The 13793-nt window shown below is 38.7% G+C and overlaps 1 protein-coding gene across 1 annotated transcript in view; it reads left to right on the top strand.

Annotated features, from left to right (window-relative positions):
• Positions 1-12558, top strand: part of STK24 (serine/threonine kinase 24) — a 64696-nt gene extending 52138 nt beyond the window's left edge. The window contains exons 8-11 of the mRNA XM_040584426.1: positions 1285-1408; positions 2357-2425; positions 6121-6257; positions 8615-12558. Of these exons, the coding sequence (XP_040440360.1) occupies positions 1285-1408; positions 2357-2425; positions 6121-6257; positions 8615-8651 (367 nt within the window). The 3' untranslated portion in view covers positions 8652-12558. The remainder of the gene's footprint in view (positions 1-1284; positions 1409-2356; positions 2426-6120; positions 6258-8614) is intronic.
• The last annotated feature ends 1235 nt before the right edge of the window (positions 12559-13793 follow it).

Raw genomic sequence — 13793 nt, 5'->3', positions numbered from 1 at the left:
CCATTACAGCTGTATATTTGCCCTACATTATTAATGGCTTCACGCATTCCAGTAATCACAGATCCAGCCCAAAAGCACGTCTGATTTGGAAGGTAAATTACTAGTCCTAAAAGTGGTCTCAGATCAGTTATGAACTGATCTCCGAGGTTACAGTTCATTGTTCCTGTGAAGTATCAGGCCAGCTTTGATAGCTTAGCGTAGGAGAGTAGTGGAACTAGAACGGTTATTGAGTGCTTATGAGACAGTTTAATGTTATGTTTAAGCCTGCTTTCCCCTTCTCTGCTTCCACAGCAGCCCTTGTATTAGATGTGATAAAAGGGTGAGTTGATTTGGTGCGCTGGAATACTAACTTGCCAAATCAATAAATATTCTTTCTTTTGGATCAGCTTACTAGAGCTTATGTATACGAGGAAGGTAGACCTGCCTCTTTCAGTGACAGCCAGAAGTTCTATGTGACTTCAAGCAGAAATCTTGGAGAATTTTCATGCACTGATCACGTGCTCTTAGGCTTGGTAGGCTGTGCTAAATACTTTTTGTACAATGGCCACCAGATACCCTTTTAATTGGTGGCTTTCTTGCAAGCCACTCTTAATTCACAGATCAGAAAGAAATTAACTTAGAGAAGGATGTTTATGGTAGTGAGAGGAGAAATGTAATGCAGTGATTGATTAGTGCCAGCATAAATATTTTTGTTCTCTTAATCAGCAGGAGTTACAGAAAAAACTACTATGCCATCCACAAAAAATCAGCCTTATGGTGATGGAGTTTGTTAAAGCTATGCTGTATCTGTACTTTTTTAGCCCATTTTTTTGAAGTGGGAAACATACCTTGCTAACAGGCTGGGGGTGAACTGTCTTCTTTAGAAGTATTCTAAGGTAGTGTCTTAGCTGTTTTTCTAGGTTAAAAAAGTGAATTAAAACTTCTAATTTTTTCCCCCTTCCCTAATGATTTGAAGTAGTCTGCTAAAGCCGGTTTTCAGACAGCAATAAAATACTTTGTTACTTGTGTATGTAATTCGGGAAAATGTTTTCAATATGTAATCCCTCTCTTTTTGAAGTTAAATTTAATATTTAGTGAAGTATCTTGGTTTAATTTTTTTAATTATCCCCCCAAATAAATCACATTACTTTTAATACTTGTCTTTATACTTACTGGCTTGCACAATAGAATCCTCATTTTGGTCTTGACTGTAGTTTTTAAAGTTTCCTCATGTATATTCAATGAACATATGGTAATTTTTAGGTAATAAAAAATTTTCAAATTTTTTTCCCCCCACCCTTGAAGTGAACCAGATGGCCAGGCTTCAGGTGGGAGCGATTCAGGAGAGTGGATCTTTACAATAAGAGAAAAAGACCCCAAGAGTCTAGAGAATGGAGCAGCCCAGCCTTTGGAGCTGCAAAGAAATAAGGTACTCAAAATATTGACTGCATTACACAAGGAGATAATTCTTGCTTTAATAATACAGTGGGGTGATTTTTATTTTATACCTTTAAAAGCATTACATTGTAAAATTCTCAGAACTTTTGCTAAAAATGTGTATTCTACAGTTGCCTTTCACAAAATGTCTTAAAAGTTTTGCTGTTCTGGTAATTTGGTAAAGAAAAAATAGGTATTTTTCTTTAGTTTAAGTATGTACCAAAATATTTCCATAGTTTGTGAAACATTACCACTGGAGGAAGACCAGGCAATATTTTATTTTGAAAATCTTCCTTCTGTTAATTGAACTTAAACCAGTACAGTATAAAGCTAGCCAGTGGTTTTGGGGAAGGTATTCTGGTCTTTTAGTAGAAAGGTCTACAATGGAGCAAAGAATAGAATGTGCATGTGTCCAGAAAACCCCACCAAACAACCCAGAATACAGTAGGTTTAAGAGCTGCTCCATTGTATTTTCTGCAGCCTGTGTGCCTAGGGCAGGTGGTTGCTACCCTTGCTCTGAAAATTCAGTGTGTGTGCCCTTATCAGAATGGGAGAAATGCAAGAAAAATATTTTAGCATGTGGGAGGAACCTAGCAAATATCAGTGTGTCTATGATTTAATAGATGCTCAATAGGATTGTGGGATTTTGGAGTTTTTTTTGGGTTTGTGTTTTTTGTCGTTTTTATTATTTTATTTTTTTAATCTTGAGCTTGCATGTATTTGAGATGCTGCAGCCTCAAATTTTAATTCAGCCTTAATTTTCCACAGTGCTTTGAATAGTATGTTTTAGAACATTTCATATATTTGTATGTACATAGAAACAGGTTTTTCATAAAGTGTAGCATGTTGGAACTATTTTTTGTTTAATTAGAAACAGAATACTATGAGAATGCCTTTTTTCAGAAATAAAATTATTCAGGATTTTGTTTTCTTTATCAAGGAAAAAGATACGCCAGCGAGGCCTCTATCCCAAAGCCTGTCTACAATTATATCCCCTTTATTTGCAGAGGTAAGTTATTGCTTTAAAACTTAATTCCAGTATTTTTGTTTCTGAAGAATAGAAAAATATGAGGAATGACACCTAAGGTTCCTACAACCCATTTGGAACTTGATGTGTTAGTTTTAGCTGTACCCTTTGATTTCAAGCATGTCTGCTGTTGAGATCTTCATTTTGCTTCTAACAATACTTTATGTGGATGTTAGCAACATCAACCTAAAGCAATGAACATGAAAACCAAAAAGGCATGTAAATGTTTGGATTGTAGCATTCCATTTTTGTGACACTGCTTTTTCTCTTTGTGGCACTTTTCTGTTACAAATTTCAAGTTCTTCAGAGTTCCAAGATACGGCTGTGGACCAGATCAGCAAGAACTTAACTTTTGAATTTCAGTATTGAAAACTGTGTTTTATTCCCATTCTGAATTCTATAATTTTTATATTTGCTTTTTTCCAAGTACTTAAAATAACTTTAAAAAATCACATGAAGGGGAAGCCAGATATTTACGAGGATGTGACTATTTAAAAAACTTGATAAAACTCCAACAAACAAAAACTCCCCTCTCACCCCAGCTTTGTTATGAAAATGTTTTATTTAAATTATGGTTTCAATTATTGTAATTGTTACAGAAATAAAGTTAGAGAAATTGTTTTATTAAAAGGTTGTTGTCTTAATTTTGTTGTAATGAACGGAGTGCCGCTTCAGAGGATTATAATGGAATTTTGCATGGTCCTTATGAATATTGAGTGCAGTAAAGCACTTAAACTTCTTTAGAAGGGGATGACCTCTGTATTGGTTATTCTGACTCCAGAATTAAGTCAGCCTGTCATTCTCCTATGTAAAGTGGAAAACCACTTTGAACAGGGATATTTTGGCATTTTCCATTGCAGTTCTTTATGTATTACCCACTTGCTTGCCTCTGAGAATTTCCTTTCAATTCCTTACCCTTCCATCTCCCAAACATTGTTCTGGTCGCTGTGCATCTCCTTTAGGTCATCTTCCACTTTCCTATATCAAGCATGATACAGGTGCTGCATCCACAGTCTTCTACATTCCATCCATGTTTATCCTTTCTTTTATTTTTAATTTACTTTCCACCGTGCCCTTTATTACCTGTCTTCTGGATATCGCTGCTCTGGCTGGGTTCTTCCTTCCCATGGTATTGCTGACTAGTTGCTGTGTCATTCTTTGCCTTTCTTGCTTCCCATTTTCATTGTCAAGGCCATTCTTTTAATTGCTGCTCACTGATCCCTGCAGGTATATGATTCCCTTAGCACTGCTTCAGCAGCAAAACTTTTTTCACTGCAGTCCTTAAGATTGCCATTTTCTTTCATCTCTCTAGTGTGTAGAGGCTACAGAAAATTTTTTCCTCACATACTTATTTGTATAATTTTGTGCTATGGGGGAAGACTTGGTCTGGTATCTGCTGTTTGGTTCATACTTCAAACTCCTTTTCCACGCAACTTCTGGTAGATAGCCACAACTTTCCCAATCTGTTCCAGAATCTCATTGTAGGATTTGCTTTTTCTTACGGGCATTGCTGCCGTCTCTGCTGTCTGGAGGAAGCCTTATGTTCCATTTGTTTAGCATTCAAACCACAGATACCTGCACCTTCAGGAGTTACTGCTAGTAGCACGGAACTCCTCCAAAAAGAACAAAGCTGGCCAGTCAGCACTTTTTTTGTCCTCATGGAGGCTTCAAAGCTTTTGGCACAGGAGATGGGTTTAAAAACCAACTGCTGTCCCTAAGTAATCTTACAAGGGAAGGCTGTGCTCTGCATCCGTCTCCTTCAGCTGAACGCTGATACGACTTCTGAGCCTTGGCTGAAGAGGCTTGGCTCAGATATGGGCTCTGCTGCTCTTTGTTGCTGGTAGTAATTTGAAGCTTTCTAAGCCATTAAAAGAACAAACAAAACAAAACACCCAACCCCAAAGAAAACAAAACCAACTCCCCCCAAACAACAGAAAACAAAACGTACCTTGAAAATGAATGAAGTTGTTGTGCTTGTCAGTAATTTGTGATCTTCAGTGTGATGTGGTTTCTTTCTCCGGGCTTTTGAGTACTGCATGCTCATGCTGGGTTCCTTTTTGAAGGCAGGAGATCTGGTGGTGTCATTTGTTGTGATGTTCCCACTATTGTCCCCCTGTATTGTCTTGTCCTCAAGCTGTGACTTCCAAGCTTAGACTAAGAAAGGGTTTAGTTATTAATGGGAAAAAGGCATTTGTGTCTTCCTGTTACACCTGTGCTTTGTATGCAAGACCTCAGTCTTGAGCATCCTGGATGTAACAAAAAGAGAACACAAGCAGCAGCCAAACAAGAGTGCAGAAGCCTTTCCATTTCTGTGGTTGTACCTCAGCTGTGGTACACACACACATGCAGTCCTCTTGATTTCCTTTTGGTGAGACCCGAGTTACTCTCGGGAGGGTGCCCTAACATACCTATAAGCCATCGCTAAATGTGGAACTAGAACAGTAATTATTTCCTTTTGTAATTTTCCCTGCAAGACTCTGATTCCTTTTTAAAGAAAAATGTTTCCTCGATGCTGACAGAAATTCTTGGGCTGTAGCTCCTGACACCTGTTGAAAGTCGACTTCAGAAAGTACTGAAAGTCTGCTTTAGTGCTTGGACATCTCTGAAGAACTTCACCGCCCCTTTGTTCCCTCCAGAATGTCTTGTACTACACTGAACTCACAATTATCTTGGTCTATTAATTCTGCTTTCTGCTAATTTCTGGGGATCATGCTTCCATGTGACAATAATCCACTGTTCTTCAGTTCTATGTAAACAACTCAGAACTCTTTGGTGCAAAGCACTCATAAGGCCAGTCAGCTTCCAGCTCGTGTATTTTTCTTACTGGTTTGGTTTTTCCCCCCTGAGAAATGAGTTTGATTCCATCCTGATTAGGATGCTGCAAAGCAGCTCTTGACAACAGCTGTAGTGATAAATGTGGAGGGAAACTTGTAAATGCAAACATCCAACCTCCTGGGCAAAGTCCAGTCCCTGAAGGGTGGCCATGCCTTCATTCACCCTTACTGCCAGTAGCATGACATTTTCTCCAAGGAAGACCAGACCCTGCTGAAATTCTTGGATGTTCTGTAGTGCATTTGGAGAAAGAAAGCATTTTACCAGCTATACTTGGCAGGTTATACCAGCCCCTGCATAAGCAAAGCACTGAGACCTTCCCTCTCAGCTCTCAGTTCCTGCCTAAGTGTGGGCTCCTTTGCTTCAGGGGCAGGTCAGAGATGCTCAGGGTACTCTGTTGGTGGGGTTGACAGAGCAAAAACATTTTCTAACAGTGCTTGCACAAATGCACCTGCAGTGTGTGTAGAAATATATATAGTATGTATAAGCTATAGGTGTACAAGCAGGTATACCAAAGTAAGCATGTATAAGCAGCACATCTTCAAACAGAACAGCTGCAGATAAGTAGCGCACCTTTCTTTGGAAACTTCGTTGCAATTTTTGGCTGTGAGCATGCTGAAAAGGATATGGGAATGATTGAAGGCTTGTGAAGATGAATGACATCCTGCTAACTACTGCAAAGACTTCGGGATGAAATGTCTTCAGGATGTGAGGGTGTGTAATGAAAGTAAAATCCTGACACTGTGAACACTGGCAGTGACTTCCAAACAAGCTTTTGCAATATGTTATTTATAGAAATATTTATGACTATCTTATTAATATATCTTTTCCTCCTTTTCTTTCAGTTGAAAGAGAAGAGTGAAGTGTGTGGTGGTAACACAGATTCCATAGAAGAACTGCGAAAAGCTATTTATTTAGCTGAGGAGGCTTGTCCGGGCATTGCAGATAACATGGTGTCACACCTTGTGCAGAGGCTTCAGAGGTAATGAAACTCTTTCACTAAAGTTTTACAGAAAATTGCAGATCTGATTCTACAAATATTTGACTAGTGTAAAATTGAAAGAATTATTTTCTGTTTATAACAGAGGAAGAAACACTTGTGCTTAGTTTGTTCAGTTGTGTTTGCTTAGTAGAAAAAAGCTAATCATATCAGCAGTTCTAATTTCTGGCTTCAGGTGATAGCCCATACGTACAGTAACCCCGTTGGTATGCGTATTGTGTGCCAGATGAGACGGGACCGCCTTCTCCCTTTGCAGTTCCTGTAAGGGGTTTTCATGTTTTCTTGGTGTCAGTGTGTATGTTGTAGAGGATGCCTTGGGTCACTCTTGATTTCTTTTATCCACTTTGGTAAGTGGACTGTTCAGTTACTTTGTGTTTCTTTCAGTTACATAGTAAGTGGTTTGTCCTTCATTTGTTAGAGATGGTCTGTATGGCCTTTTGGTGGTAATTCCAAACCCAACATTTTATATTACTTCAAAAGGCCAAATTTCAGAAGGAATTTTCTGACTGCTTGGGTTAGGAATGTTCTTCACGTTCAATTTGTTGTTCTTTTAAGTGCTACAACAGCAAAGATCAGGGGTATAAATTTCAGCATTACTGCCTGAAGAGGCTTTAAATGCAACCTTGAATCTGGCCACAGCTGTTGTGGAACCTGTGGAATTGGACTGCTTGGTACTGGAAAAAACCTTACAGCAATGATTACTCATGGACTGCTACCTTGAAAAAAAATCACCCTGAGCAGATGTCTCCATTATACTGTCTGAACCACAGCTTGATAATGTTAAAGAATTCACACCTCTGAAGCTAAAGCAGAGGATTGCCAGGCTGACACTTTGTCATTCAGTAAAAATCAGTGCCAAGAAATCTGAAAGCAATCATGTTTCTTGCTTTCTGGGCTGTTAAGCATGAAGCCGTGTCAGCATCTCTGGTGCTAGAAGGTCATTCCTTGATGCCAGGTGTCCTGATTCTCCTTTCAGTTGATCCTGGCAGGCTTGAAAGAGTTTCTGGAGCTTCTATCTCTGTTTCCATTAGGGGTTCCAAAATTGACTCCAGTCTTTCGTCAGCATCGAATTGCTATAAGCCTGGCACAGGGCCTTCCTGGAATTGGGAACCTCAAAAACTCGATGCTACGATTGAAGCTGAAGGTGACCATGTGGAGACAGGCTTTCCATGGGGCACATCTTTTGTGGATGCTGGAGATTACCTGACTTGTTCCTGTCATGACAGCAACGGTCACTGTTTTTGTCCTAGAAGATAGATTTCGGAACCCTTTATATACCTATTTACCATTTTGTTTTCCTTCTGTTCTGCTTCCTTGGACTATTGCTGGTTTCCTTGATCGTAATGTCTTACAACAGTGGAGGCAGGCACTTAATTTTCTTTGAAGAAGAAAAAGAAATATTCATAGAGAATGTTCATCAATGGGTCATACCTGGGTGAACTTTCTCTTATTCCAGGGATGATACTCAGCTCGTATGTGATCACCACTAGCACTCCTTCCAGAAAGCAAGTGAAAGAAATGAATGGCAGGATCCCCCCTTAAGGAGTTTAACCATTCCGTAGCTTAGTAGGTATCCCTCATGGATAAAGCTATTTTTGGAGCTAGTCATCTTCTGAAAAGATAGTTCCTTCTTATGTGAATGCTACGAGAAATACGCTTTGTTACATCATTAACTCATTCATTGTATCCGCTTAAAATATCCTCTCGATTTGACAGCTAACTATGGAAGATGGCTCTTCAACCACATGTTTCTAATGAAATTTTCATTACCCTTATGATTAGTTGAATCCAGATTTCCCAAGTTTGTCTGAATGAGTGAGTTGGGACCCTCAGAATAGCTGCCCAATAACTTCAGTGAATCCATTTACCTTCCCCCTCCAGTTTTGATCTCTGATGCTTTATAAAGTTTATTGTAAGCTTAACATGATTAAAATGTGTGCTGCTTTCTTCGGACGATTTAAGAATCTGCTTAAACTGAGAAATACAGGTTTCCTGCCCCAGTCACATTTTGGAAAGGTCATGATGTAAACTTGCCAAGTAGGAAAGTTGGAATTGCTACATGTTGCCCCCAGCATGCAGATTCTTACATCATCATCATCTACTTCTCAGTAACACAGTTGAATGCACATTGTTGTTATTTGTTAGAAAAGCAGCAATGTTCTAATAGGGTGTATTTTGTTCAGCTCTACGGCCTTTAAGGTGTGGCAGCAGTGGCGAGTGTCATTCTGCAAGGAAAGAGGCTGGCACTTCAGCAGCATGAAATGGAGTAACTTTTAGTTGCTGCTTGTTGTAGAATGTCTCTCTGCAAGTCACAACTAACTATTTCTTTTCCTCCTCAGATACTCACTAGCTGGAGGAAGTACTTCATCCTACTGACGTTCTTCTCCTGACTTTTCTAAGACAACAGAGATCCCGCGGTGTCTGCGTTGAAGGCGTGCACCCTCATGTTGTTCTGTCCCTCAGTCACTGGAATGTCCTTTGGTGGAAGGACGTGCCTAAGTGCGCAAGAGTGAAAATGAAGTCTCTCAGATGGAGGCAGTCTTTTTCAGCTCCTTAAAGCTATAACTTTTTTTTAATGATAATGCACATATTCCAGGGAGGTGTCTTTTTTAAAAATCTGAAATGTATATTTAGGTTTGTGGTAGAGAAATTGAAGATATTGAGAAACCTCAGGTATTGCTTTAAGAATTCCACTGGGAGATGGAGTATGTTTGTTGGAATTGTGTACAGTTATGTATATAATGTCTTTTTTTAACTGAAAGCCTTTCAACGTGCATAAGGAATCACTGTGTACAAAATGGTAAAGTGCTTTTGTAGATAACATTAGTGGGGTAAATATTTGACAGGCCATAACTGAGTATTGCCTTGCCTTTAGTACCTGTAAACTTTGAATTATGTGGTAAGTGACTCTGGGTTTGAGTTTTGTACGTGAAGGATTTGCCATTGAAAGAGTTAATCCTGTACTATGGAACCTTCTATTCGTACCTCAGCAAAGACATAATTTTATTCTGTTTCTCTGGTATTTCTTCCTTTTTATCTGTATTCTGAGCGTGACTAATTATGGTACTACTTCTGGTGGTTTTAAATTTAACACACGTTGTCTCTCAAAGCTTTAAATTTAAATTATTGTTTTTCCTAAAGGATGAGCTCTTTCATATTTTCAATTTTAAATTGTGCCAATGCAAATTCTGAACCCTATGTATTGTTCAGTTTTAGTAATAGATATTTGTGAAGCTTGTAGTGAAATTCAGATACAAACTTTTCCACCCGAATGTGTTTGAATGCTCACACAAATAAATCTTTATTACCTTCGTTCACTCTGAAATATCTCATTGAGGTGTTGGCTTTGAGGTAGTGGCAAGTATTTCTTCATCATGCCTATTTTTATTATTAAAATTAATGTCTTGCAGCAGAAAGGAAAAATTTTCCATAGAGTTAATATTCAGTCTTAATGCCTGTATCTGTGCATCTCTTTACTGAAAGTGATAAGGGGTTAGACAGAAAGGATGCAAAACTGTGCCCAGGTGGTGTATGTTACGTCCTATTGCTTGTCTGCCCAGAAAAAAATTACTTCTGGAAAATTCTGAATTTTGAAATTTCCACTGTTCCTGTGAGTGCTCCTAGATAGCTGATTTCAGGTTTTACAGTTCTTGGAAATAGTGACATGAGTTACACACACAGCTGATCGGGTGGCATTTATTTTATTTTTTTCCTCCCCAGTATTACTCCGCGGTTTCCCTTGGTTTGTTTCACCAAGGCTATATTCAGGTGCTTCCTATTTGGTAGCTAAGAGCATTTTTGCCGCCTTTTTGCTGAAGAAATTGACGATTTTATGTTTTGCATGATCGTGAGATAAGTTATCTGTTTAATTTTAAAATTAGTAATAAAAAAGTTTTGGAACAGAAAGGATTAAAATTTTAAAAGTATCTGCATACCTGCCTGGCTTGGTACAAAAAGACCCAGGTTCTCTAACCATTCTGGAAGCTGGTGAGGTCTCCTTGCAGGACTTCATATCACCATTGTAGCCCTTATTCTATGCATTTTAACAGCCTTAATTATTAATCATTAATTTAACAGTGAGAGGCGACTATTGTGCTAACAGAGTTATGAAATTTTATGTCCAGGCTGAAACAACAGTTGAAAGAAATGGTTGTATGTGCCCTCGTTCTTACAGCCATATTCTCAGGCACAACATGTTTGCTAGCATAATGAGGTAACGGTTTTCCTTTGTGGCTAAGTGAATTTAAGGTAAATTGAACAATGCGTAAGTTTGAGCAATGGTTTATAACTCCTTTTTTGATTAAAGTCTTTAAATAAGTTGTTTTGTGTGCTCTTCTTAAACGTTAAGGATAGGCTTACCCTTGAGGAAACAAATGTAGCTGTGCTGTTGTGAAACGTGCATCTGAGTGTGGCGCAGTGGGAAATTGACTTCTTGACATCTCGGAACATTTCAGCTGTTCAATAAATAATACGCTGTCACAGTGTATGGAAATAAATAGATGTGTTTGCATTTGAAATATAAATAGATTAATGGAAGCTTTTCCCCAGTCATCTGTTAACGTAAGGGCTTGAAATTAAAGCGAGCTTACTCGGAGATGCACAGAACTGTGAGATCTAGTGGGGAAGTTGAGATTTCAGCCAGCACTGTAAATTTAAGAATTTCTCAATTGGAAAATTAAATGAAATTCTAAGGTACGCTATTTTTGAACAATCATTTAAAAAGTTACACGTAGCTGGTTTTGAGTTGCATTTGAGTTGCGTTCCAGGACTGTATGTTGAGGAAATACTTCTCTGAGTAGACTGTGGCAGAATTTGCTTGGTGAATGTGTCTTTTGGTTTAGGACCTTGGTATGAGTAAGACCTGCAGCAAGGGCAATTGGCCAAAAGGCTCAGACATTTAGAAAAAAGCCAAGACCTCATTTATGGTAGAGATGTGTATTTTTGTATGTAATATATAGATTATTTAAATATAGGCTGTCTTAAACTGAGAGTCACTGAAAAAAGCGTGCTGTATCTTGAATGTGAAATTACAATAATTTGCTCTTGAGAAGTATCAATGCTTTAGAAATCACATCTATATTGGTTACAGAAGAGCTTCATTAGAAAGAAGCCTGGCCTGAGTTTCTGAAGCAGCGTACTGGTATTTTTGAGAGGTCGTTCCATGCTAAAGATGTCTGTTATGATGTTGCACTGATGATTTTTCTGTGCAGGTAGTACTTCTTTACTCAGTCTTGCATATACTAAGCGACAAGCTGTCCCTATTTATGCAAACATTTAAATTAGTGGAACTGCTTATTTGTCAGGGATTTTGAGATTAGGCAGTAAATAAACTCACTGAACGAAATGAAATCAGTCATTTGAACTGAAGGCTTGCTTTTTCTAAGTATCAGATGTGTAATCTATTTTTTTAACTTAATTTTCCTTGCAGTTGCACTTTGTAGTTGATCGCCAGTTTATTAAAGGATGACGGCACAATCACTGTAGTACAGAATGCTTTTGGTGTAATAATGAAGCAGCTCTTTCTCTGAAGTTCCACCGTTCCTTTGCAGCTCCAGGTATTTTGTGTATGTCCATGTGGGGATGGATGGGTGAACCAGTTACTGCAGAATGATTTTGCTGTGGAGTTCTGCCCTCGCTGCACAGGGGCGTGGGCGGAGGGGGAAGGTAAGAGTGCGTGCAGTGGCACTTAACTGCAAAGTAGCTGGTGTGTGGTGGGTTCACGTCCTCCTTTACCCTCCGTAACTCCTTCATCTGCCTGTGCTTTTCATGGACTTGTGAAACATCTCGTTCAGCTCTCTGTGGCGTTTGGCATTGCGTTTTTAAACAACACGGTACTGGTTTATAACACTTGTACATTAGCCTTACTTTTAAGGAAACATATTTTTGCCTTCAAAAAAAGTCCCTGTTGGAAGATTATCAGAAGAGCTAATAAGCACAGGTATAATGCAAGGGTCGGTACAGTTGCAAATTATTTTTGTAAGTTGCTGGAGAGGAGCTTAAACTATAGCACAAATCTGCAAGCTTGCTCTTTTTAACTGTGTTTTGCAGATGTGCTAATAATTGCACTGAGCATATGCAGTAGAAAAATTGTATGTAATGGTTTTCTGCCTTCTTTCAAAGCATGATTACAGAGGACAATTAAAGTGTGTATCTTGTTTTCTGTAATATTGCTGCCTGTTTATAACTGTGTATTTAAATTTTACTTTTGTCACTCTACACCAAGACAACAAAACTCCTTGTAAACAAAATGACCTAGAAATAAAGAAGGAAAAGTTTAATGAAATTCTGCTATTTGAGTGGTCAGTAAGAGGAGATTTGGGGGTCTCCTCCCAGGAGGGGATGCTCTTGCGGGTTTCTAGCTTAGTTATTGCCCACGTGTCAGTAATGGTAAATAGAAAGCTTACGAATTTGTGTTCAGTTTTTAATGAAATAATCTCAATTTGTGCAAGAGAAAACTCTTGTTCAGACTCAGGCACATTCTCAGGAAGAACATTGGGAGTATTTTTTTCTGTTGGGGAATTTAGTGAACTTATTTCTCACAGATGGCCTAACCACATGGAAAGTTTAGTTCTTTTCTTGATTGTGTTTGGGTTTTTGTTGGTTTTTTTTTGTGGTTTTTTTTTTGCTAATCTACACATACAAATGATTGATAGTGTACTGTTTTGGTTAAATATGTGCAGTTCTGTATTACAGTTTGTCCTGTAGTAAGACAATGTGCCAATTTACAGATGGCAGCTATTTTAAAGCCTGCTTTGTATTCCCCATCCTGCCAGCCCAGTGAAACTAATGAAGTGCTTACATAGAGTAGCATTAGCTTAACCCCAAACATCGCAGCCTTAATTACCCATAGAACCAGTGACAAACCATGTGACAGCTGCACTCCTGTAATTATATTTCATTACTATTTTCTGCTGTTCAAAGAACCGTATGTGTGCCATGTTGCCAATTGTTTTTTTTTCTCTGAACTTCACTGTGCCCCAGGGGGATGTTTGCATGCTTTAGCAACTGGAGTTGTGTATCTGCGCATCCATAACTGTGTTCTGAGGGAGAAGACCATGTAATTGGTCCTGTATAAAGCGGAAAAATGGTCAGAATTGGAGATTTCAGGTCTCGTTTCTGTTTTGTTCTTGGCTGATATAATGGCTGCATATTGTACCTGCTTTAGTCTCCAAAATGAGTTTTCCTTGCAAGAGCTCCTCTTTAGTCCAAGACCTTTATCAGGATTTCTGCAATCACAGCATGTTTTTTTCCTACCTTCTAATTTGCCTTTCAGGCTGTCATTTCTAGCTGGTCTCAGCTGAATTTACAAAGGCATTGAGGTCTCAACAGTATTTGATTAAAATTTTGTGAAAATAGGTAGGCCTGCGGTATATTAATAAATACGTCGTAATGAAAACTAAGTTAGCAGAGAAACGATGGAGGTGCTTAGTCTTGTGGAAAAAAAAAACAGGCACAGCAGTCTAGGCTTTGCTGATCCCATTGCACGTGGTGCAACTTCCTACGGCAATAAAGTTCCTG

The sequence above is a fragment of the Falco naumanni genome, chromosome 2 (genome assembly GCF_017639655.2).
Source record: "Falco naumanni isolate bFalNau1 chromosome 2, bFalNau1.pat, whole genome shotgun sequence".
In the NCBI taxonomy this organism is placed as follows: Eukaryota; Metazoa; Chordata; class Aves; order Falconiformes; family Falconidae; genus Falco; species Falco naumanni.
This window is presented reverse-complemented; position numbering and strand designations above follow the sequence as displayed.